Source organism: Kryptolebias marmoratus, linkage group LG2 (assembly GCF_001649575.2).
Source record: "Kryptolebias marmoratus isolate JLee-2015 linkage group LG2, ASM164957v2, whole genome shotgun sequence".
NCBI lineage: Eukaryota > Metazoa > Chordata > Actinopteri > Cyprinodontiformes > Rivulidae > Kryptolebias > Kryptolebias marmoratus.
In genome coordinates this window covers 2,116,346-2,140,827 of record NC_051431.1, presented here as the reverse complement: position 1 = coordinate 2,140,827, position 24,482 = coordinate 2,116,346, and the positions used below count along the sequence as shown (strand labels likewise).

General features: G+C 44.2%; 4 protein-coding genes across 7 annotated transcripts; 1 reads left to right on the top strand and 3 right to left on the bottom strand.

Annotated features, from left to right (window-relative positions):
- Positions 1-200: 200 nt before the first annotated feature.
- si:dkey-182i3.11 (leucine-rich repeat-containing protein 15) lies at positions 201-4,550 on the top strand. 2 transcript variants are annotated; one of them, XM_037981826.1, is made up of 3 exons: positions 201-295; positions 682-903; positions 2,342-4,550. In XM_037981826.1, exons 2-3 carry the CDS (start codon positions 688-690, stop codon positions 4,229-4,231), a joined length of 2,106 nt encoding a protein of 701 aa, XP_037837754.1. In that variant the 5' UTR covers positions 201-295; positions 682-687; the 3' UTR covers positions 4,232-4,550. The 2 variants fall into 2 exon arrangements, with proteins under 2 accessions (XP_037837754.1, XP_017291781.1); XM_017436292.3 differs by lacking the exon at positions 201-295 and having other exon boundaries at positions 624-903.
- LOC108247895 (gastrula zinc finger protein XlCGF26.1-like) lies at positions 824-12,146 on the bottom strand. 2 transcript variants are annotated; one of them, XR_005234565.1, is made up of 9 exons: positions 11,866-12,146; positions 9,563-9,661; positions 9,361-9,481; positions 9,128-9,192; positions 7,805-7,900; positions 6,893-7,172; positions 5,560-6,302; positions 5,085-5,494; positions 824-957 (listed from the first exon to the last, which is right to left on the bottom strand). XR_005234565.1 is itself a non-coding variant. In XM_017436290.3 (8 exons), exons 1-8 carry the CDS (start codon positions 12,013-12,015, stop codon positions 5,228-5,230), a joined length of 1,821 nt encoding a protein of 606 aa, XP_017291779.3. In that variant the 5' UTR covers positions 12,016-12,146; the 3' UTR covers positions 4,562-5,227. The 2 variants fall into 2 exon arrangements, 1 of the variants encoding a protein (XP_017291779.3); XM_017436290.3 differs by lacking the exon at positions 824-957 and having other exon boundaries at positions 4,562-5,494.
- Positions 12,147-12,845: 699 nt separating this feature from the next.
- Positions 12,846-16,567, bottom strand: LOC119616684 (oocyte zinc finger protein XlCOF6-like). Of its 2 annotated transcripts, none has more exons than XM_037973625.1 (4): positions 16,356-16,567; positions 14,993-15,380; positions 14,845-14,892; positions 12,846-14,557 (listed from the first exon to the last, which is right to left on the bottom strand). In XM_037973625.1, the coding sequence occupies exons 1-4, from the start codon at positions 16,482-16,484 to the stop codon at positions 13,128-13,130; spliced, it is 1,995 nt and encodes a 664-aa protein (XP_037829553.1). In that variant the 5' UTR covers positions 16,485-16,567; the 3' UTR covers positions 12,846-13,127. The 2 variants fall into 2 exon arrangements, with proteins under 2 accessions (XP_037829553.1, XP_037829554.1); XM_037973626.1 differs by having other exon boundaries at positions 15,044-15,380.
- A 30-nt stretch (positions 16,568-16,597) lies between these two features.
- LOC108247886 (oocyte zinc finger protein XlCOF6) lies at positions 16,598-21,722 on the bottom strand. Its single transcript, XM_025010592.2, has 4 exons — positions 21,112-21,722; positions 20,352-20,716; positions 19,836-19,914; positions 16,598-19,749 (listed from the first exon to the last, which is right to left on the bottom strand). Exons 1-4 carry the CDS (start codon positions 21,527-21,529, stop codon positions 18,164-18,166), a joined length of 2,448 nt encoding a protein of 815 aa, XP_024866360.1. The 5' UTR covers positions 21,530-21,722; the 3' UTR covers positions 16,598-18,163.
- Positions 21,723-24,482: the final 2,760 nt, after the last annotated feature.

Genomic DNA, 24,482 nt, shown 5'->3' with positions numbered 1-24,482 from the left:
AGGAGTGAAGTGTTTTAAAAACTCCTGTCCTTTTTTGTAAAACGCAGCATCAGCTGAGAGTTAAACCTTGTTGTGGTTTGTCAGCGTGCAGAAGGGACTTCTCTTTGCTTGAGTTTCTGAGTAATACAGATGCAGACCTGCAACCACACCGAGCTGCTCATCTCTTACTTCTTTCTTTGAACTGATCCTCGGCTGCATAGATGAAGACAAGATAACCGTCTGAACGCTCCACTTTTAACCAAACTCTGCAACAAAACAAACATCTTCAGCAAGCGTCACAGACGTCGAATCACAGGTAAGGTTCATTTTTACTCAGTTTGAGCTCTGAGGTCTTTTAAAACAGGCAAAAAGAAAAGAATGCAAAAATAAATGCTTAACACAAGTGAACTGATGAAAAGTAACTCATATATAAGCAAACGTATCTTAGGAGCAGATATTAGCACAAAGTGTTAAAGATTATTAGCTGTAGTGTGATCTTTTTTGTCTGTTTTATTGTGTTTAATTTCTTTAATTGAACCAAACAATGATCTTTTTTTGAGCTGATTTTTATTCCACACCTGAAAAACAAAAAAAAATCCAATTCTATACCTTTTAAAACTGCATATGAACCCAGAACCCATAAAACATTTACACTGAGCAGCTTTATCCAGTTTACAGATGATTTTTCTTCTTCTGCTGCAGCTGAGGATGCTGGCAGCTCTGACTCTGGCCTCCGTCAGCCTCGTGGCGTGGGCTGTGGACCTCTGCCCATCAAAGTGCCGCTGCGAACACAACCTGACCACAGTTACATGTCGGGACAGAGGGCTGAGACAGATACCTGCGCTGCCTGAGGACACGGAGAACCTGTACATCTCATACAACTGGATAGAGGAAGTGCCGGAGCGTGGGCTGAACGAGCTGCAGGTAGGAAACAGGCGGCTAACTGCGAGACACACACAGTGTTGTGGTTTGTTGCTTCTGTAGAAACATAGAAAGCACAGCTTTGTAAAAACGGGCTGACATAAATATGTCTTTGCTTCTTATTTGACGTACAAACCCACCTTTGAAGAAGTTGGAGACGTTGTATAAAATAAAAACAAAATCCAGAACGCAAAGATACGCAAACCTCACGAACAGAACACATCTCCAAAAAGTTTTAAGTCAGAACTGGATGTTGGTGATCAGGTTCTGGTTCTGGTTGTTTTAGTTCTTGCAGCTTTATGAATGTGTTATTTTTAAATCTTTTTCATGGTTTGATTGATTAGCTGGAAGGAAGAGAGGAACCTAAATTTAAAAATGTAAATCATACAATAAAAATGTTTGGTGTGAAAAATCACAGCTTTTCTCTTGTTCCTTCCTAGTTTTTTAAAACCTCGATTCCAAAACAGTTGGGATGTTGTCTAAAATGAAAATAAAAACAGAATCCAGTCATTTGCAAATCTCATAAACCCATATTTTATTCACAATGGAAAACTGAAAATATTGCATCAATTCTTACAAACAAAAATCAGATCATTTTGAATTTGAACACATCTCAAAGTTGTTCCAGAGGCAACAAAAGGCTGTAAAAGTGAGCGGGACGAATGAGAAACATCTGGAGGAGCTTTTAGTAACTAATGAGGTTAATTGTCAGCAGGTCAGTGAGAGGAGTGGAGATAAAAAGAGGATTTAGAGGCTGAATCTAAAGAAGGAAAGATGGGCAGAGGTTCACCAGGCTGAGAGAAACTGTCTGAAAACAGGAATAATTTCATCTCCAGGTCCTAAAATCATCAACAGATCTGAAGAATCTGCAGAAACCTCTGAGGTCAAAGGTCAAGGCTGGTTCTGGTTCTGTTCTGTAAACACAGCTCACCGTGCCGTCCACAGATGCTGCTTAAAGCTCTATCAGGCAAAGAAGAAGCCAGATGTGAACAGATGTGTCTCCTCTGGACCAAAGAGGTCAGTCTGCCTCTCTGATGGTATGGGGGTGCATTAGTCCAGGTTTTAGAACAACAGACAGAATGGGACAACCTCAGGTCCAGATGTTTACAGACAGAATGGGACAACCTCAGGTCCAGATGTTTACAGACTGATGGGAGAAGAAGAGGAGAAACATCTGGAGCAACTTTAAAGAGACGAGTTGCTGCCATCAAAATCAAAATTTGTTTTTTTTTTTTTAAATCTAAAAACTGTAGACTTCTTTAGTTTAAACATTTGATACGTTTACTATGTTACTTTCAAAATAAAATGGGTTTTATGAGATTTGCAGATCACGTCCCAACTTTTCTGGAACTGGGGTTCAGTTATTTTTAACACGATCAACATAATGTTGAGATTTGTCTGCAGGGATTAAGAAGTCTGCACTTTCTTCTGTCTGTTACAGATTCTAGACTTGACCCAGAACCAGCTGGGCGTCTTCTTATCACATCGCCCACTCTGGCCCAAGATGGCGAAGCTGTACAAGCTTCTGCTACGTGACAACAACCTGCGGTCTCTGCACCCCGGTCAGTTCCTGAACTGCCCCGCTCTCACCTTTTTGGATCTGAGCAAGAACCAAATCAAACATCTGCCGTTTGGTTTCCTTCATGGATTAGCTAATCTGAAGACACTGTTTCTGAGTTACAACCAGGTTGAAATGCTGCAGGCGGGGGCGCTGAACGGAGCCGTGCTCCTCACTGAGCTCCACCTCAGCTTCAACAGCATCCCTCAGATAGAGAACGATGTTTTCAGGAACTCCACCATGTTAGAGAAACTTGATGTGTCCAATAATAGGATCACCGCGGTGGGAGAGGCAGGCTTCAGAGGACCAACGGGTCTCAAACACCTGGACCTAAGTCAGAACCAGCTGGACGCCGTTCCATCCCGAGCACTGAGGGATGTAAAGCAGCTCCATTTTCTGATCCTGGCTCTGAACAAACTCGCCAACCTTTCTGAGGACTGCTTCTCCTCGCTGAGCCTGCTGACCCACCTGGACCTGAAGAGCAACCAGCTGACCGCCGTGTCAGAGGGATCGCTCAAAGGCCTGCTTAACCTGACCGACCTGGACCTCAGTGAAAACTTTTTAGTTTCTCTTCAACCCAGAGTCTTTAGAGACCTCATCAGCCTTGAGGTTCTTGATCTGTACAGGAACGGACTGACATCCCTTCCCTCCGATGTGTTCAGCAGCCTGACCAATCTGGAGGAGCTCCACCTGAACAGCAACCAGATTTCTGCCTTACCGCTCGGAGTTTTTGATGCGTTGCACAAACTAAAAGAATTGCAGCTGTCACACAACCTCATCCGGGAGCTCCATCCTGCTCTGTTCACCAAGCTTAGGTCGCTGCAGGTCCTGCACGTGGAGAACAACGCCCTGAAGCACCTCCCCAAAGGCCTCCTCCACAAGCTGAGGTCTCTCAGGGAGATAAGCCTGCATGACAACCACATTAAGTCGCTTCATCCCTCAACCTTCAACAGCCTGATGAGAGTCAAGTCCCTGAGCCTCTCCAACAACCACCTCTCATCTGTGGATCCAGACCAGTTCACGGCTCTGACTGGTTTAAAGGAGTTAAAACTGGATGGAAACCGCTTAACTAAACTTCCCTCAAACCTTTTCACAGCTCAGAGGAAACTCATAACACTCCATCTGGACGGCAACGATCTCTCTGAGCTGTCTGCAGATGACTTTGAAGGGTTGGCTCACCTGAGAGAACTCAGGCTGAGCTTCAACAAGCTTCAGAACATCCATTTCAACACCTTCCACCCCCTCCTGAACCTCCGCAGCCTCCTGCTGCAGAACAACAGCCTGGACAGGTTAACCCCTCGGCTCTTTGTCCGGCTGTCCAAACTCAAGGTATTAAACTTGGACGAAAACAAGCTGGGTCACCTGCAGCCTGACGTCTTCCAAGGACTTAAAGATCTCCAAATCCTGAGCCTGAAGTTCAACCAGCTCCGGACTCTGAGGAGCGAGACTTTGGAGCCTTTGAGAAAACTTAACGTTGCCTATTTGTCGGGTAATTTGTGGGATTGTACGTCTGTGAATAAGTTCTGCAGCTGGGTCACGGAGCACAGAGACGCACTCGGAGATCAGCCCATCTGTTATTCCCCCTCATCGTCATCAGTCTCTGCAAGCTCTTCCTTATCCGCCTTCTCTGAAAGTACGCAGCTGTCACAATCTCCTCTGTTCTTACAGGATTACTGCATCAGAAGAGCTGCCGGTGGCTCGTCTTTCTCTCCTGCTCGAATGCTCACGGTGCTCACGCCACCTCTTCTAACCGTCATCTACAACCACCTCTGAAGAGTTTTTCCTCCCTTAGACTTTCTGCATCTGTTCACTGTTTGTGTCTGCAAAATAAGCGCTCAGACTGGGATAAAAAGGTCAATTAGTGCATTAATGTATGACAGAATGAAAACAGGCTTCCTATTAATGCTGTGAAGGCTGTTCATGTGTTCAGAAATAAAGGAATCTCTCCTGTTTGCAGCTGATTTTAAATCATTTCAAACCTTTAAGCAGACTCAAATAAATCACGTACATCAATAAAAGAACTAAACATGTAAGAAACAGTTCAAATGTTAGATTCTTAAATTTATAAATAAATCTATTCTCTGTAAGAAAGCTTTAGTAAACCAAAAAGAACAGTAGTGTTTATTTGTATTAATCTAGGAAGAAGATCTCTACAGCAACTCATGTTTTCTGAAAACAAGATTAAAACGAATAAAACTGAACCGTATTAAACAACTTAACCTCACTTTCTGAATCCTCTGTAAAGTCAAAGCAATGTGTTAAAAAAATGTTGTTTTTGTCCTTAACGTGCGACACATCACAAGTCTTCGAAATGTAAATCTAAAACAGCAGAAACTCAGCCGTTAACTCGGCTACGCTGTAAAAAATGAGACAAAAAGGCAGATTTTTTAGTTGCAGTCTCGATGAATTCTGATCAGCTGACCAGCGAGCTGCACGGCCAAGCTTTTTCCTCTGACAGTTTTTTAAAAATGACGCCTTGTTTTTGTGCGCACGGATTGCAAAACTGTATTTTAAGTCGAGTTCATCATCTGCTGCCCACCTCCCTTGGCGGCCGCCCCCACACTTATGATTTAACTTTGGAAATTAAGATTTAAGCAGATTTAAACCAGCTTCTTTTATTTATCACCTGTGTGGGTTTTGGACCTGGACATTCGGGGCTGTAGCCTCAGATGTTTCCTGTTAGCGGAGCTCTGGTCCAGATGTTAAAAACACACCTCTGCTGTTCTCGAGGCGAGGCGGAGACGGAAATATGTCGCTGAAAGGGACAGCTCAGATGTAGAAACACTTGTGGTCCTTCAGGTTCCTCAGGTAGGAGAAGCTCTTCCCACATTTGTCACACATGTACTGTTTCTCGCCCGTGTGGATCTGCTGGTGAGCCTTCAGGCTGTTGCCCTGGTTGAAGCGGCGGCCACACGTGTCACAGCTGTACGGCTTCTCTCCGGTGTGGATGCGCTGGTGTCGGTTCAGGTTGCCCGTGTTGTTGAAACACTTTCCGCAGGTACTGCAGCTGAACGGCTTCGTTCCCATATGGATCACCTGTTGGAGGACAAGCTGTTACTTCACTATTTCAGATTTATTGGACGTGTCTGAGCGTTACCTACCTGGTGCGATTTAAGGCTGCTGTGCTGCGTGAACATGTGACCGCAGATCTCGCAGGAGAACGGCTTCTCGCCGCTGTGCGCCTTCAGGTGGATCTTCAGGTAGCTGGGCGACTTGAAGCTCTTCCCGCAGATGCCGCAGCTGTGAGGCCGGTCCACGGTGTGCTGCTGCTGGTGCTCGCGCAGCTCCGTGATGGAGCAGAGCCGGTGGCCGCAGCACACACACGTGCACGGAATGGTCACGGCGTGCGCCTGCAGGTGCTGGCGCAGAGAGTTGGTACACGTCATCACGCCGCCGCACGCGACACAAGTCAGCCTCCGCTCGCCGTGGGAGGTCTTCTGGTGCAGCTTCAGGGCGCTCTTCTGGATGAAGCACTTGCCGCAGGTGTCGCAGCTGAAGGGCCGCTCGCCCGTGTGAATCCGCTGATGGCCCTTCAGAGTGTCCCCCTGGTTGAAGCTTTTGCCACAAGTCTCACATTTATACGGTTTCTCCCCCGTGTGTATGCGCAGGTGGCGCTGCAGGTTCCCAGCTAGGGTGAAGCCTTTGCTGCAGTACGGGCAGCGGTACCCACGCTCGCCGGTGTGGACCCTCTGGTGCAGCTTCAGGCCGTGCGCTCGGTGAAACGTTTTGCCGCACTGCTCGCACTGAAACGGGCGCACTTCCTGGTGGAGCTGCTGGTGGGTTCTCAAAAGCTGCTTCAGGGTGAAACCTTTCCCACAGACCTCACAGACGTGTGGCCTTTCACCTGCAGGTGAGAAACAGACACTTGGGAGTGAATTTGGCATCCATGTGTGCATGAACGCTGAGTCAGCATTAACATCATTTTCCTAATTAAAGTTTCTCTGCAGTCAAACTAATTCTGCAGACTTTGTGCTACTAAAATGGTTCATATAACAAAACGTTCAGCTCCATCAGGAATAGTGAGCTATGGCTTTAAATATTTCTAACTTTAGTACTTTGCAAGTTATTTAACTTTATTTACAAATATTTTCCCCATCGATATACATCGAGGTCTCTTCAGTTCCTTCAGAATCAGCGTTTTCTTTGAAATCTGCTCCTTCTCTTAGCTTTTAGCTACCATCTTGCTACGTTTAGCTTTCATGCATCCATTTTCTTCAGCTGCAGGGTCACAGGGGAGCTGGTGCTCACCGCGGACGAGCCCCAAGTCCTCACAGAGCTTTACTTCTGTTAGCAAAGCAGCTAACAGTAACAGTAGCTTTTAGCTGCTAACATTAGTTGCTTTTTTAAAAGCTAAAAGCTACTGCTATGACCTCTGGCTGCAGGTGCCACCTGCTGGCACTGGGAGAATAAAAGGAGAGAAGGATAAAAACGTGCCCGTGTGAAGCATCAGGTGAGCGTCGAGGCTCCTCTGGAAGGAGAATCCTCGGCCGCACTGGGGGCAGAGGAAGGGCTTCTCGGCGCTGGCGCCGTGGACGGCCTGGTGAGCTTTGAGCTGCAGCGTCGAGCTGAACGTCTTCCTGCAGTGTCTGCAGCTCAGAGGTTTGTCCTTCTGAACGCGACTCCCCGGTTTGGCTCCGACACACAGCTTGGTGTTCAGGAGCCGTGTGGATCTGATGCAAACTGGGTCCCCGTCAGCTGGGTTCTCCGGTTCCTCCTGACAGAAATCAGAACCATTAGCTGTTAAATGAGACAGTTTAGCTTGTTAGACTGTCATTCACACTGAAGTAAACATTAAAAACTGTAATCTTAGGATTTATTAGAGCTCCGTTACACCAATCTGTTGCCTCCTATCATTACCAGTGTCTGCAAAAAAAAGCACCTGAACGCACCACGAAGACAACTTTATACGCCTACTTGATAAATGATTATCACCCGCCAAAATAAAAGGTGGTTGAACATCTCTTTTGTCTGTCTGTTAGCAAAATATCCCATGAACCAGAGAATGAATTTGAATTAAATTCTCAGCAAGTGATCATCGGGTGATAACGGCTTCAAGTCGGTCATTTTTTTACAGATACTGAGCTAAACTTCAGCGTGGTAGTAGCTGAGAGTCATCCCCAACACACACTCTGGGCTCTAACAGCGGGTGATATGCATTTCTTCAAGGCAATTTATGAACCTGATGAGACCATCTGAGTCAGAATTTGATGTAAAACAGAAGGCAGAGTGAAAATACGTCGATCAACAACATGAATGATTAAAACTGGAGACTTTATGAACAGTTCTCACAGAACAAAAGGCAGTGAATTCAAATCCAACGTAAGGCAGGAAATAAAAGAAGCCGACCTGGTAATCTGGGCCGCCATCGTCCTGAAAGCGCCCAGGATCACAGGAGGCGCCCTCCACCCCCTCTTCTTTTATTAACACGAGCTGCAGGCTGTCCTGGGGGAGGAACGAGACAGAGACAACATAATAATCCATAATAATCCAAAATAACGGATATAAAAATCCAGATGCTGTTTAGTCAGAAGAGCGCCCTCTTGTGTTCCAGATGGGAACCCAGCAGCTTTTAGATCCTCGGTTTTCTCATTTTATTCTGTTAAATTTCACGTGTCGGCCTTTTAATCCTCCTTTAGCTGTTGTTTAGCTGTTCCATCAGTCAAACTTGTAAGGTTTAACTTATAAAAAGTTACATTTAGGACTTTTTAAGACCTTTAAAGATCGTCATGGTTCAAATTTATGACCTACATGAATTACAAAAACTAAGTCACTGTAAAATTTATTTTAAAGTAATTTTATTCTAATTTAAATTCAGTCCAAATCGTCAAAAATGAAAAAACTACAACAAACCAATTTCAGGAGCAGAACAAGCTGGTTCTGACCGGACTGTTGCATGATGGGAGATGGAGTTTTGTCTGAAAGCCGACAGCAGGAGAAATAAAACACTGATGGATCTTACAAACTTAAAACGTAACTAAACGTATTTTAAGACCTAAAATAGAAAATCTGGATTAATTTAAGACATTCGAAGACTCTGGACTGAACTCTAAGAACACAGGAGATAAATTCTCCCGTAGATCACTGATAGAAAATAAAAACGGTTTAAGTTTTGTTTTTGGATTTTATCAAATTTAACTTTTAAATGTCAGAAACAGATGTTTGAATTGTTATAATTATTGATTAAATAATAATTAAACTCCTGAGACTCGTGTCTTTGGCTTCAGAGATTTTCATTTGAACATTTTAAACTTTGGTTTTATTTATTTATTTATTTCTGAACAACTAATTGTTCCAAACAGATGTTTGTTTTTATCTCTATAAAGTCGTGTGAATCTAAAAAAGCTGAGGGGAGAAACAAAAATGAACAGAAAACACAAACTCAGGGTTTATTTATGTTAAACTATTTCATCTGCAGGTTTTTGTTTTTACATTTTTTAACAGATTCAGGTTCAGATTTCAGCCTTTCTAATGTGGTTTTTGTGTTTTTTTTGTTCTCATCCTGACTGAAAGGAACATTTCTGAACAGATAAATATATTAAGCTAAATAAACACGACTTTAATCCTGAATAAAAGATATTCTTCAGAGCAGGACACGTGTCAAAGAGAAACTGACTGAGGAGAAGAAAGATGTGAACAAGCAGCTAAAAGAAGCGAAGAGTTGGATCTCACCTGATAAATTTGGCCTTTCCACAGGTGATTTATAGGCAACGGCTTCACGCCACGATCAGCAGAAGCTGTTGGAGGAAATTTGATTTATTCTGAAGTTAAAATCCAAAAACAAGGCAGCACAAACAGGAAACTAAAACACAAACTGAAGAAGTTCAAACTGCTTCTTGATGTTTTAAACGACGTTCGAAGCTTCACCGACTCCGTCACCGCAGAGAAGAAGACGAGCTCCTCACCTCTGCGTCTCCTCCTCTCTGAAGGCTCGCCGCTCCTCTCCTCCGTCAGGACCTCCACCTCCGCCTGGACCCCTTCGCTCCCCCCGTCCAGCACCAGCTTCAGCTCCGTCTCCGCCGCCGCCTGAAGGAGTCGGGGTTTAAACCGGGTGAACACGGACCCAGGAGGGGAGGGGGTGAGACGGTGACGGCGTTTATCGTTTACCTCGAGCTGCAGCGCCGACGAACGCTCGGCGAACAGACGGCAGAGCTTCTCCACAACTTCCTGAGCCAGAGATGCCATGAAGACGCCGAGCTGCGTCACCTGAGGGACAGAGACAGAGACAGGGACAGAGACAGGGACAGGGACCGGGACAGAGACCGGGACAGAGACAATCTGCAGTCAGGTAGGAGCCAAACACAGAAACAAGGCTCCAATAAGAACATTAAGGATTTTTTCCTGGTTTTTATTTCTCTGTCTGTATTTAACGGTTTAAATCCAGCCGTTCAACATGTTCAGTGCTAAGACGTTTGTTTTATTTTACTTTCCAAATTATTTAATCTGATTTTCAAACATTTTCTCCAATAATATCTGTTCAGATCCTTTAAAAACAATCTGTAGATATGAAATCTGCTTCAGCATCTTGACTCTGGTCTCGTCTTAAAGCTACTTTTAGCCTTTAGCAAACATTTTGATACTTTTAGCTTTAAATAACATTTTGCTGCTTTTAGCTATCATTCTGCTTCTTTTAGCTTTAAGCTAGTCATTTGCTCTTTTAGCTTTTAGCTACTGTTTTGCTACATTTAACTATGAACTAGCTACTTAAAATGTCTTCTTACCATACTACTTTTCAGTTAGTGTTTTGCTAATGTTGGCTTTTAGCTATGTAGTGTAGACAATTGAGTTACTGTTACTGCTGGCTTGAAGTTAACGCTCGCCACTGGGTGTCGGTCAGGACACAGAGAAAACTGAGGCTCGTCGTCTGTTTCTTCTTTATTTAAGATAGTGCAGGTTACAATCAGCATTCCGGTTAAGCAGACTTGATCTCCCTTTGGTGGTACGTGGGATGTATGTGTGTAGGTGTGTGGGTGTGTTTGTGTATGTGTGTGTGTGGTCCTAAACATAAGAGAAAATGACAATGTAAAACATGTACATTATCATGGCAAAATATCTTACTTTTTATAGTCCACCAATAAACATGAAGATCAACTAAACTACAGTACTCAAATGAACTAGTTCTAAATATACAGATCTACCAACATTAATTAGCTAAGTTGTTTACTGACAGAGCCACCAGTGACTTATCAATTCTACAGTCAATTAACCGTGAGCCAATATTTGACTTAGACCCATTAAATATGAGCCTTGGGCTTAAATATGAACATTTCCACTGATAAACATTACCTGAACAAAGTTATTCCTAACAACATGACTAAACAGAACCAGAGAAGCTAGCTTATAGCTGGCTAACCATTAGCATAGTAGTCAGTGATAAACAGTCCCCGTTACATTTATCATATTCAAAGAAACAGCACTGGAAATACAATTTGCAACTACTTACATCGGTCAATAACGCACATCAGAACCGGTCGGAGCAGCCACACCATCAGCCTCCATGCTACTTGCTATGCTCCGTTTTTCTCTTTCTTTCCTCCTTTCGCCAGTAGGTGGCGCCTCTAAACCACATATCAGGCTAAAGAACTTAACTTAAAACTACTAAAATACAGTATAAACATAAAGATGCATAACATATGTTAAACCCTTCTTAACAAGCTAGCATTTGGCTTCTTTTAGTTTTTAGCCAGACATTCACTATTTTAGGCTTTTATCTAGCACTTTTTTACTTTTAGCTTTTAGCTAGTGTTTTGATACTTGTAGTTTTACTTTTATCATACCACTTTTAGCTATGCTTGTAGCTTTCAGTTAGTGTTTTGCTAATGTTGGCTGTTAGCTAGCCTTTGGCTTCTTTTAGCATTGAGCTAGCCTTTTGCTACTTTTTGGCTTTTATATAGTGTTTTCTACTTCTAGCTATCATTTCGCTACTTTTAGCAACATTTCGCTACTTTTAGCTTTTAGCAACATTTTGCTTCTTCTAGCTAGCATTTAGCAACTTTTAGCAGCGTTTCGCTACTCTTAGACTCCATCAGTCAGTCTGCTGTAGCTGTAAACTCATTTCTTACTTCCTGAAGTTTTTATTAAAGCAGATTTATTTCCAAACATCAGGTGAGTTTGGAAACATTTCAGCTGAGTACTGATCCAGGTTCAGCTGCTTCTGGACCTAAAACAGATAGATGTGGTTCGGCCTGCGGTCCGAATCTGGGTCATCTCTGGACCTCAGTTCAACTTCAGTTAATTAGATTTAGATTTATTTAGTTATTTACTCTGAAAAAAGGGTCCGAGTCCAGCTAACCAGCCGTAACAAGCAGGAACACAGCAGCTAGTTGTTCTATTTCTATGCTCAGCTGTTTGTCAGGAGGATGGGTCAGAACTGAACAGAACCAGAACCGGACCGACGCGGATCATTGTACCTTCTCGCCCGGAGACTCGGGTGTGTTTTCGGCCCCACACGGAGTCGCTCGACTTGGATCGGACCCGCCGAGGATCTTCGACATTTCCGACACAGTTTCGGTCACCATGACGTCCAAAATGGCGGCAACCTGCGTGTCCAGGTCCGACATGCTGACGGATGGTCGTCCAGCTCCGCCGGTTCGACACTTTATTTGATTCTTGATGAGACTTCACAGCTTCGGCGCAGAAATGTTGTTGTGGGGAGAAACAAACGCATTAACCGGATGTCCTCTTCTTTTTCCGGGTTCATGCACTTCAGAATAAAACTATTTGTCTTTTACCGCAGATCAGATTTTATTCTTACCTTAAATCAGCTCACTAATGACTTAAATACTAGTATATAACTTATATGTTAGTATTTAAGTCATTGCAGCTCACATTTACAGTCCTGACACGTTTCAGAAGTGACGCACGAGCTGTAATAATGTATTAATAATCGTACTAATGTATTGATGTGTTCGTTTTATTGTGAAAGGGTTTACCGAAAGCACTTGTAATTTCGTTTTTTATCGCCCTCTGGCGGCCAAAAGACGAACTGCAACAGAAAACAGGTTTTTTTGTTCTAAGCGTAGAAACATTTTTCATTATTTCAAATAATTAGTATGAAATTTGGGTAAAAAACATCTATTATCTTTTGTAAAAGTTTAACAAACCAAGCCGCAAAGTGTATAAAATTACATCATTGATAAAATAACATGGCGTATAGTAATGTTTTCATTATTCCTTTCTTGTCATTTACAAATTAGTCAAAACACAAATATATTCTAATGTTTGGAGAAAGTGTTTTTTTGCACATAAATAAACAAACTGAATTAGGGTCATAAAATAAATAAGATCTGACTTTGATTACGGATTATTAAAAATAAAGATGCAATTAAAAATGTTTTTCTTGCTTGTGTCTGTGCTCATTTATTTGTTATATTAGTAAAACATCCCATGAACCAGTGGTCGGATTTTAATGAAACTCCCAGAAAGTAATCGTTGGATGTACGCCTACAGCTGATTAACCTTTGGAGTCAACTCAATTCAAGATGGCCGCCACAGCTAACTTAACCAAGACAGAGATGTGAACAACTCAGGTCATTTTACAGACTTGTAAAACAGCTGAGGCAGCGGGTGAAATGCCAGGCCTTTATTTCTTTTTCAGGCAGGTTTTCTAAGATCAGAACTCTGCTCTCTGTTCGGAGTCTCTTCGTGGCGTTTTGCGGCTGACCCGATCATTTCAAGCTTCCTTGAGCACGCTGCCCGTCGTCTTGTCATACTTCTGGCTGCATTTATGCCTCCTGAGCAGCCTGGAGTCCGAGAAGCCGAGTCCGCAGCTGCTGCAGGAGTGCGGCCGCTCCCCCGTGTGGACCTGCATGTGGAGCTTCACGTGTCCCAGCTGCCGGAAGCGAACGCCGCAGACCTCGCACTCGTACGGCTTCTCCCCCGTGTGGATCCGCAGGTGTCGGAGGTAGTTGGTGTAGATCCTGAAGTCCTTGCCGCACTCCTCGCACTTGTGCGGCTTTTCTCCGGAGTGCTGCAGTCTGTGGGACACGAGCGCCTGACGGATGATAAACCTTTCCCCGCAGACGTCACAAGCAAACGGCCTCTCTCCAGAATGGATCCGGAGGTGGTATTCGTAGGTGGCTTTGTAGAAGAAGGACCTGCCACACTGGCTGCAGGTGTGCTTCAGGTCACCTGTGTGGATCAACTCGTGTCTCTTCAGTGAAGCTGCCGAGTCGAAGCCTTTGTGGCAGCTGCCGCAGCTGAACGGCGTCACGTCGACTATCGTTTTGTCCCGTCTGTAAATGACTCTGCGGTCGCCTCGCCCTCGAGTTCGACTCCTAAAAGCCCGCTTCTCGTCGTGAGTTACCTTCTGGTGTTTCTTCAGCTGGCAGTTGTACAGAAAGGTTTTTCCGCAGAGGTCGCACATGAAGGCCTTCGACGCTCCGTGACAAAGCATGTGAGCCTTCAGCTTGTTGTCCTGCATGAAGCGCTTCCCGCAGACCTTACAGGCGAAAGGTGTTTCCCCCGTGTGAATGCGGACGTGTCTCCTCAGGTTCTGCCGGAGGGTGAAGCCTGCTCCACACGTCTCACAGGTGAACGTTTTCCCTCTGTGGACGGCCATGTGGGTCCGGAGCAATCGCCTCCCTGTGAAGGTTTTCCCACACGCCAAGCAGGTGAAGGGATGCTCTCCGGTGTGGACGCTCCGGTGGCACTGCAGGCCGATGGCGTGCCTGAAACTCTCCCCGCAGTCGGCGCATCTGTGCACCTTCTCGGCCCGGTGCACGAGCCGGTGAGCCTGCAGGTTGTGTTTGGTCTTGAAGGCCTTGCCGCAGGCGGAGCAGTTGAACGGCCGCGTGTCCGTGTGCACAAGCCCGTGGGTCTTCAGGCACGTTTTAGTTTTGAAAGTCTTCTGGCAGAGCTGGCACCGGAAGGCGGCGTATTTCTTCTCCTCGTGCCGCAGCAGGTGCAGCTCAAAGGTCTCGGCGTTCCTGAATTTCCGGGGGCACTGGTCGCAGGCAAACGGGCTCCGTTCTTGGTGGGCGCTCATGTGCTTCGTCAGGTGGAACTGGCGGGTGAAACTCTTCTCACAAACCTCACAGACAAACTGTCTTCCTTTGGTTCTGACCACAGAGGTGTTCGTGGTGGCAAAATCCTCCACCAGGTCTAGAGAGGAGGAGAAAAGATAAAAGTTTTTAAAGATTTAAATAAAAGCCTAACAGTCCTCAAAGGAATGCATATCGCCCTCCATCATGCTGAGCTGTAGCCGTTTTGGATGTGATATGTGAGGATGAACAGTCAGGATGTGTTGTAACGACTCTCAGCTGCTACCACATCAATATCTGTAAAACTGACTGAGGTTTAATGCTGCTTAAACTCTTTGCTCCAATAAAGGGTTAATTCCTGTGCAACAATGAGGATTATTTCCATTTTAAACATTTAGAGAAACTCACCTCGTCCATCTGGTGGAGATGAGGTCACTTCCTTCATCGTCTCTCCGCCTGAATGAGAAATTAAAACAAAACAAACAAATCTGAGCTGCTCGAAGGGATCATTTGTACCGTTGAGTCAAAACTGGTTGTTTGGCAGGAGAAGAACCACCTGAATGCTCTGCAGTGAGACCAGCGGAGGTCAGCAGGTGGATCTCCTCACCTTCCTCCTGCTCAGCAGCAGGTGTCGGTCCGTCGTCTCCCTCCGACGTTCGGTTCGTTTTCATCGTTAGCTTCCCGATCGGCTTCAGGGCGCAGATCAGGCCGCTCTCCCGGAGCAGCACCGGGCAGCCGCTCAGGACGTTCTCCCTCCACAGTTTGGACTTTTCCAGAGCCTCTGTGGCGGCCTTCAGCTCGCTCTGCAGCCGTCCCACCCGGCTCCTCAGGGAGGAGTTTTCAGCGAGCAGCGGCGAACGCAGCTGAGAGAAAACGCCGCCGATCTTTCTGGTCGCCTCCCGGGCCAACAAATCCACCATGCTGTCAAAATCTGGCTGCAAAAACTAAACGAAAAAGAAAGAAATCCATCTGGTTAAGATGAAGACAGGAAAATGTTCCTTTTATGAAATAAACAACAACTCAGTTCTATTAAACTAATAATCAATAATAAAACTGATACTTTTTACTGTTTTTACACAGTAATAAATTCCTGGTGGATATTCTGAGGTGAAAATATCTCCTGAAATTTTAAAAGGAAGGAAAGCAACTAAATTATACATTTAAGTATGGAAATTTAAAAACCAATGTAAAAAAAGTAAAACAAAAATGAAATTGGAGCACCGGATCAAGATTTTCGCACAGTGTTAAGGGTACTGAACAAGACTATGTAGATGTATTATTTAAAAGAAAACTAGGATAATTACAGATTAATTTATTTTACTTTAAATAGAAGTCTTTAAACGGGTTACCATCTTCTGATTTATATAGCGTTTACTATGCTGCGCAAATAGCGTACTTTAAGTTTGACTCGTCGGAATTTTAGCCCAGCTTATCATTTTAATAGTTAATAAGCTCATTTTTACACTGAACTGAATATTAGTAACAATAACACCATTAACATTGCAATGTCGACCGCAGAAATATACTTTTTAACGCACAAAATTAGACATATCAGGTTTAACGCTCCGTCTAACTGCCATCAAACTTGTAACATACGTCATTTGCGTAGCGCCGTATTCTACAAGAGCAGCTTAAGATGTTTAGAGGCAACAGCGCCCCCTGGAGTTAATATTGATTTTAAATAAAATTATCCATAAGTACATTCGCTATGTTATTATTTATTACATTATTAGACGCTGTATATGGAGGTAAGATGTAAATAGAATATTTGTCAGTCAATATTGACTTATTTTTTTACATTTAGGCTAAAACGCGATAAGTCCGCCATGTTTGTTGTGCCGTCCCCGCTCGGGGTTTCGTTCCGCGGGGGCAATCTCCCTCAAACACTGTTTCTGTTCGGGACCGAACGGCTAACTGACCTCGCGCCCAACCGTTAGCTTCTTTTTGGCCGTTTCTTCGTCCGAACCTCCGACCACATCGACCGCAGCCTCTATGAGCGTCTCTATGATGGACTTTACTTCCGAGTAAAACACGGAGCCTTCCAACATTTTAACGTTAAATTTCTCAAACGACTAAATGAACAACAAAAGTGTCAGCCATTTGTTCCGGAAATGGAATTAATGGAATTGGAGCGTTTCAAAATAAGAGTCACAGCCGTTACTCCAACTCACTCGTTCTTTAATGGCAAAATAAAAGGGGAAAAATATACAGACTGTCATATTAAATATTAATTTACGTTACAAAATCATTTTAAATTCAATTTCTGTTTGAAAAATAATTGATCTTAATGTAATTCAGCAGGATAAATTCATAAAAATTAAAAATTATCAGCCACAAATAATCTGAGAACAAAAAGTTGACCATCCTGTAACCTCTAACGCATATTTACAAAAAAATATAGCATTTCACTAAAATCTTTCTATTTAGGTTTTAAAGCATTTTTTCAGTATCATTTAACCTCATGTTTTGAGACAAAAACTATTTAAAAAAAAAGCTCTGCTGAGTTTAGCTGCAAATGTTCCTCTTATTAAACACTTCAGATTAATCCGTTAAAGAATAACGAGATACACAATCAAGACGATGAACTGACATGAAATTAACAAACGAGCCAACATAGTTTCCCACCATGAAACTGTTCCACATAAATGTTTTTCAGTTTGCATTAATGGCAGCAGAAACTGCCATTTTTAAATGTCAATAATTTCACACATCAGCTAAACAAGCAAACCTGTTTTAAAGTCGGATATTTTGAGCTCAAAGATGCTGCTTCATAAACATTTAAAAGGTACTCACTGCCAAGCGTGAAATCAGTCATAAAACTAAATCAAACGCTGCACTCCTGCAGTTTCACAGATATGAGGTTTTAAAAACGCGGGTCTGCACTCAATGTAAACAAAGCCCACTGGGAAAAAAAACAGTTTGTTGCATTTTAAATTGTATTTTTTTGTTAATACAAAACAAAAACCTCAAGAAAATTTCTTGTTCAGGGAACCAGCCTTTTATTCAGATATTATATTACGACGTCTTAAAATCTACAATCCACAACCGACAAGAAAAACTCATTTTCTGTCCTGAATATGTTGAAGAATCTGAAATGTTTGGTGAGTTTGGAGGAATACACAAAGTTGGGAACTATTATTAGCTTAAAGGTGAGACTAACCACTGGATTTTAAACCCATTCCAGTGAAAACGGTCAGGAAGTTGTGCACGCAGTTCTAAGAACTGATATGTTTACTGAAGCCCAACATGCTCGTTTTATTATTTTCACTCTGCTGCAGAAATTCTGGCAATTATTGCAAAGAATCTGGACAGATAAACGTATAAAAAGTTCCCGTTTCTATGATCCGCTGAAACATAAATCGACTCAGGTTGTTGTCATTTTTGGCTCCAAAGAGCCACAGGAGGACAAAGGTGTAATCTCTGAGACGTTTAGAGAGTAAATCTGCTGCTAAACAAGAAATTAAAGAGAAAGAACGAGAAAGGCAGCTGTCTGGAATTAATCTCAGGTTAAAGGACGACAGTTAAAGACACAAAACTTCAACCTAATCTGCTTTTTGTTTGAATATTTACTCAACAAACCTGAGCATAAATAATAAATCAGAACTGTCAGACTTTCTGCAGTGCTGACCGGTTTTTAATTTTAGGACACATTAGCTAACGATTTGAGAAAATAAAGTGTGAATTTTGTTTTTTTTGACTGCCTTCATGCCTCTGATTAGGGTTGATCTTATGAGCCGTCACAGCTGTGCTTCTTGAACTGCCGCGAGTCGGAGAAGCCGCGCCCGCACTGCTGACACGAGTAGAGCTTCTGGCCCGTGTGAATCTGCAGGTGGGACTTCAGCTGGTTGGACTGGTGGAACTTCTTCTGACAGTACACGCACTCGAAAGGCTTCTCGCCGGTGTGGATTCGCACGTGCCTGTAGAAGTTTCCGTCCGTTCTGAAGGCCTTGCCGCACTGGTCGCACTTGTACGGTTTCTCGCCGGTGTGAATGCGCTCGTGCTGCTTCAGGCTCGCGGCGTGGAAGAACCTCTTTCCGCACACGTCGCAGACGAACGGCTTCTCCCCCGAGTGGCTGCGCTGGTGGTAGCTAAAGGAGTACTTGTTGTGGAAGGCCTTGCCGCAGATGCCACACTGGAACTCCTTGTGTTCGCTGTGACCTTTTTCGTGGAGCTTGAGGGAACACGCGGCGCTGAAACCCTTCAGGCAGATTTTGCAGCTGAACGGTTTAACCAGCGACTTGTTGTGCCGTCTGCTCTGGAACAAACCCTCCGAATCCTGAGACTTGTCAGCGTGCACGTACTTCTGATGGATCTGCAGCCGGCAGTTGAAGAGGAAGGTCTTCCCGCAGAGGTCGCACATGAAGGGCTTCCTGGCGCCGTGGATCAGCATGTGGGACTTCAGCTTGTTGTTGTCGGAGAAGCTCTTGCCGCAGTCCTGGCAGGTGAACGGCTTCTCCCCCGTGTGAATGCGGAGGTGCCTCTTCAGGTTGTTGTTCAGGTTGAACCTAGCGCCACATATGTGACACGTGAAAGGCTTCTCCCCTGTGTGGATCACTTTGTGTCTCTTCAGAGCGGTGCCGGTCCGGTACGCCCGGTTGCACACGTCGCAGGTGAACGGCGTGTCGCCCGTGTGCTTCCTCTTGTGCACGGTCAGCGAGTGGGCGTACTTGAAGGACTCCTCACACAGGGTGCACTTGTACTTCTTGGCGTTCGTGTGGACCATCTGGTGGAAGCGCAGGGTGTCTTTGCTCTTGAACTCCTTCCCGCAGGTGGCGCAGCTGAACGGCCGCTCCTCCGAGTGCACGGCCATGTGACACCTCAGCTGGACGGACGTCTTGCACGTCTTGTCGCAGAACTGACACTGAAACAGCTGCTTCCACTTCTCGTGGCGCAGGAGGTGGTTTTCCAGGGACTGCTGGACCCTGAATGTTTTCCCACACTGGTCGCAGGCGAACGGCTTCGGTGGTTTGGAGCCCTGGTGGCGTTTGAGGTGGTTCTGAAGCGACTGCTCCTTCTTGAAGGACCTCTTACACTGAACACACGGGAAGGGCAGCGGGGCTTTCATCGACTCGTGACGCAGAAGGTGATTTTCAAGAGACTTCTTCTCCAGGAAACTTCGGCTGCACTGCTCACACGGAAAAGGCTTTTTGTGGACCTTCATGTGTTTCTTCAGATCCCCTTTCCAGTGAAAGCCGGTGTCGCAGAGCTCGCAGAAGAACCGCTTCCCCGTCTGCGACGCCGTTCTTCTGAGACTTCTCCCCGGAACGTCATCCAGCTTCACAGGTTTCTCCTCTGAGGGGCTGTCCGAAGAAACTGGAAGTGAAGAGGAACCAACTAAATGAGTGAACTCTGATGGAAAGACTGCGACGTGTTCAGAGTTCTGGTGGCGTCACTCAAACCTGCTTCAGTTTGATCACTTCCTCCTCTCGTACGCCTTGTTGTCCCCGAGGGTCCCTCCTGGAAGGACTGCTGTAACATCTGTAAAAAGAAAGATTTCACTTGAACTGAAACATTTTGTCTCTGTATCATTTTAACAAACACAAAAGAGAATCTTTTACAAACTTAACATCAGTGTTTGCATTTATTGACGACATGAACCAAATATATTTTATGTTTTGTTCAGTTTGTTTGTTCATTGCTGCAAAACAAACGAAAAAATGGAGGAATGCATATCGCCCGCCGCCTTTCATGCCAGAGTTTTAGTCTGTTTTGGCCAAACGTTGAAAACAACATCGGCCTGTTGACGTCACCTGTCTGACAGAACTTCATTGAGTCCAAAGATAAAATATCTCCAGTTCACGCCGTCTTCAACGTCATTTTTAGTTTCTATTCCTCACCGCTGATTTGGGTTGTATCGTTGCAGTAAAAATGAAACTCACAAACAAACAATAATCTACAGAGAAGAGAGACCAGACCTTCTTCTGTACGTAGTCGGGACCACCGACGCTGCTGGAGTCCGGACTGGGGGCGCCCTGAGGTGCAGACTCAGGGGACGTTGGAGGTTTCAGGTCGAGCGTCGCAGTTTCAGGGACGTGTAACGAAGACACGGTGGTCTGAGTGACGACTTCGTTGGCGCCCACCACCAGCACCGTGGAGGCGGAGGGGATCGTGCCGATGAAGACCATCGGAGCAGCCGCGGCCGCAGAGACCGTCACAAAGGAAGTCGGGGATCCGGGGTCGGCCCCGGTGCTTCCTGCTGCGGCTGGAGGCGAGGTCGGGGCGGGGTCCTCGTCAGGTTTAATGACTGTCTGACTGCTGGAGACCGACAGCATTTGTTCCCCTAAAGACAAAGACACAAATTTGTCTTAATTCACGGCGTCTAAAACTTTAAAACATGATTTAATCCGAGTTCAAACCAGAACTTTTACAACCGTTTGTAGCTCTGCAGTCAAATATGAGACAGAGCTGCACACGACTGATCACAGTTTACAATCTGAACAAAATAAACACCCAGCATCCCCTAAAGGAATGCCTATCACCGTTTATGCCAGAGTTTTAGACTGAGATCATCTTATGAAGCTGTTTTTGTCAAACCTTGAAAATAATATTTTGTGCAATCTTGCATGAGACTGTATGATCTGTAGTGATGACTCTCAGCTACTTCCACACCAGGATCTGTAATACTGGCCGGGTTGTAGCCTGATAACAACCTGTCAGGTGCACTGAGCCTCTCACCTGCTGCTGACCAGTCCTCCTCCTGAGGGGGGTCTGCAGCCTCCTCCTGGGTCTTACTGCCCCCCTCACTGATGGTCTTCAGCTCCTTCTCCAGCTGCTCCATGTCCCTGCCCAGCTGACCCACCCTGGCCTCCAGCTCCTGCTCCAGCTGCCCGGCTTTCCTCCGCAGGACGTCCTCCAGCTGCTCCACTTTGGCCCGCAGAGCCTCGTTCTCCTCGCACAGCTCCGAGAACAGGGCTCGGATCCGAGCCACCAGGGACCTCTCTATCTCCTGGATCTGTCCGAGCTGCACCTCCTCCTGCTCTGCCCAGTCCGAGTTTGGCGCCTCTTTCGCCCAAGCATCCCTGCAAACAGACACGGTGGATCGGAAGGCGACTTCCACCTCAGACGCTACTTCTCTGCCGAAGCGCGCCTCCATTTTTTGAAAAAAATAATTCAGATCTAAAACTCAGCTTGTTGAAAAACGACACATCGTAGATTTAACCTTAAACAAAAACTTAAAACGGATAAATTTAGTCTCCTAACGCAACATTAGTCCTTTTTTTCCTTCTATTAACAGTAACGTTTGTTATTCAGTAAGCTGTCCGTCAGTGAAAATGTTCCGCACTTTATTTCCGCTTCTTCTTTGACGCGTAACGAAGGTTCCGTGACGTTTAATTACCGCCCCCTGCTGGCTACAGTTAGAACTACACGTCTGAGGAAATCAAATCAATCCAACTGATTAAAAAATAAACAAGTATTCTGATTTTATTACTACCACTGTGTTTTATTATGGTATTTGCATATTTCATTGACATTCTTCACTCTTATTTGTCTTCTTTCACCTCAAATCAGAAACTTTTTGTCTTAAGTTTTAGCTGTAGAGTGACGCTGTGGAGAGGGATGTCTGGGTTTCCCTCCTGGGCCTGTTGCCTCCACAAACCGACCATAAATAAGAAAAAGCCAACATATGGATGCCTAAATCATAATATAAATATGTCTGTTCATTTCTTTTTGGATGTTTGTATCAAGTTTTCTTTTGTATTTTGTTTACATATACTTCTTTTGACTTTTTTGTCATCTCTCTCATATTTTCTGCAGAACCACCAATTAAAAGGTATATTTATGTCAGTTTTATGTCATGTTTTGTACGTTCCCTTCCATATTTGTTAGTCATCTCTGGATGTTTAGCTTACTAAATTTAAATAACACTAATCTGAAGTGGATTCATGATTTGGACTTGTTTTTTCTTTTAAACAGTTCTTTTGTTGTGAATTGGGTCTGCATACATAAACTGAACTGAAATGACAAAACTAAGACAAAAATCTGACAGTAGGCCCCATCCTGTGAATTATAAAGAGACCATTAAAAACAATAAAAAAGAATAAATAAAACCCATTTAAAGGCTTCACACAAAGACACACAAACAACTTTTGAGTATCACAATCTGTTTTTATCAATTCAAAGAAACATTTGTACAGAGCCGGTGATTTACAGCGGATCATCTAATCCAGAACTGGTTCATTCATTCACCTTTTTTTTCATGTTGTTAGTGCGGCGCGGGTGCTTCGGTGACGCTGACGTGGAGAAATGGGAGTTTAAGACATGCAGCAGTTCTGTGACACAGAATCAGTCCTTCATGCAGCCTCTCTGTCCTGACGTGTTTGTGTGGATCCACTTAGAAACACAGCAGAGACAAGAGGCAGTTTCTCAGCTTCGTTGTGAATAAACACATTTTCTCATTTGTTTTTACAGATCTGTAGGCAGATGAAAAGGGGCAGGCGGGGGGCAGATGGACAGTGGTGCTCGGGGCTCCTAGGAGGGCAGAAAGTCACACCGACTCTTTGGCAGGTGGTAAAACGTAACATCAAGGGATATCTGTTCGCTTTAAGTCTGAGTTTCCTGCAAAGCTTCACACGTCTGACCGACCAGAAGACATGAGTCGACCGCAGGTAGGATCCTAGTTGATTGTTATCTCAAGAAAATGTGCTTACTTTGATCGTTTTTGCAGAAATTAACTGTTCTGACTGATCCAAAGTGTTAATCTGTATCCTAATTTGGTTCATTAGAACAGCCTCACTTCCTTTTAAAGCAGGTAATTTATAAGAACCTCGTTAAGTTACACACTGCTCACCACGCGGGTTTTCATCAAAACCCGAAATTTAGCAGCACTGATTGTCCACAGAAACATGAAAACAAAGATCTAAAAATAAACTCTTACTTCAGTGTCTTCTGAGCCCTTTTCTGAAAAGGATGCAGTTTATTCCAGGCAGTGTGTGTTTGTTCTGTTTAAAGGCAGATTTGTTATTCTAAAAACAGAAAAAATGTGGATTTTGATCTGTTCCTGAGAGGCCACGTAAAATCAGAATAAACTAAAAACACTAAAAAGTTATAAACAAGGAACAGATTCTTTATTACTGATGATTCTCATGATTAAACTATTTTAAAATTGGTGTTTTATTCGACAACGTGGTTTAACTCAAAGATTATTCATTTATAAAGTCAGAAAACAGAATAATAAAACAAATTCAGGAATAATGGAAGTTTTTGATCACGACTTAAATAATTTACAGATTAAAAACACATCGCCTCATCTATTACTTCCAGTTTTTAGCATCAATTCTTATTTTTGGCTTTGCATCAGCTTTAAAAAGTAAAAAACAGGAAATTAAAACCTTTAATTTAAGGCCTCAGATGAAGCTTTTTCCCCACCTATCGTTATCATTTTTTCAGGAACTTGTTCGGATCTAACGTCCCTCTTATGGATCCCCAAAAACCACTGAACATCCGGCCTCGGCGCTGCAACAGGCCCGCGTCTCTGCAGTGCAAAGGAAAAGTTGCATAAAGTCTCATGGAGATCATCATCATCATCGTGGACAACATGAATCCCTGAACACATCATCAGACATTAGACACCATTTTACTGCAAACCTCTGACAGCTTTTTGGTGCAAGATGTTAAAATCTCCATCAGTTTTTTCCTCTGCTTCAAAAAACAAACAAACACTGATTTTAACTTCATTCAAGCAACTTTTGACTGTTTTTAAAAGTCTTTTCTCGAGAGTCCAGGAAGCATTTTAGCAAAACCACCCTTTGGTTTCCAGTGGGGAAAGAAAACACCGACTATAAATCCATGAATGATAAATCAAAAAGGAGTTTATTGGTCATCATTTCTGGGGCCAACAGGAAGGCAAAGACACACAGTCCGCCAGGCAGGGCTCGTCCAATCACGTCGCCTCGTTTCCCACCTGAAGGCGGAGCCACAAGGTTTCTGCCCTGTGTGACCTGCTGACCTGCTGAACAGGTCAGCAGGTCTGAACAGGTCTGAACAGGTCTGAACAGGTCAGCAGGTCTGAACAGGTCTGAACAGGTCAGCAGGTCTGAACAGGTCTG

Coding starts and splice junctions, on each gene's coding strand:
- si:dkey-182i3.11 (XM_017436292.3), top strand. CDS start 658: ATGATTTTTCTTCTTCTGCTGCAGCTGAGGATGCTGGCAGCTCTGACT. Junction 904..2,341: donor GTGGGCTGAACGAGCTGCAG/GTAGGAAACAGG, acceptor TGTCTGTTACAG/ATTCTAGACTTGACCCAGAA.
- LOC108247895 (XM_017436290.3), bottom strand. CDS start 12,015: ATGTCGGACCTGGACACGCAGGTTGCCGCCATTTTGGACGTCATGGTG. Junction 9,482..9,562: donor CGTCGGCGCTGCAGCTCGAG/GTAAACGATAAA, acceptor CGACTCCTTCAG/GCGGCGGCGGAGACGGAGCT. Junction 7,901..9,127: donor GGAAAGGCCAAATTTATCAG/GTGAGATCCAAC, acceptor TTCCTCCCCCAG/GACAGCCTGCAGCTCGTGTT.
- LOC119616684 (XM_037973625.1), bottom strand. CDS start 16,484: ATGTTGGAAGGCTCCGTGTTTTACTCGGAAGTAAAGTCCATCATAGAG. Junction 15,381..16,355: donor AGCTAACGGTTGGGCGCGAG/GTCAGTTAGCCG, acceptor TTTTTCGTTTAG/TTTTTGCAGCCAGATTTTGA. Junction 14,558..14,844: donor ATCTCCACCAGATGGACGAG/GTGAGTTTCTCT, acceptor CCTCCTCTCTAG/ACCTGGTGGAGGATTTTGCC.
- LOC108247886 (XM_025010592.2), bottom strand. CDS start 21,529: ATGGAGGCGCGCTTCGGCAGAGAAGTAGCGTCTGAGGTGGAAGTCGCC. Junction 20,717..21,111: donor GGAGGACTGGTCAGCAGCAG/GTGAGAGGCTCA, acceptor CTTTGTCTTTAG/GGGAACAAATGCTGTCGGTC. Junction 19,750..19,835: donor AAGTGATCAAACTGAAGCAG/GTTTGAGTGACG, acceptor CTTCACTTCCAG/TTTCTTCGGACAGCCCCTCA.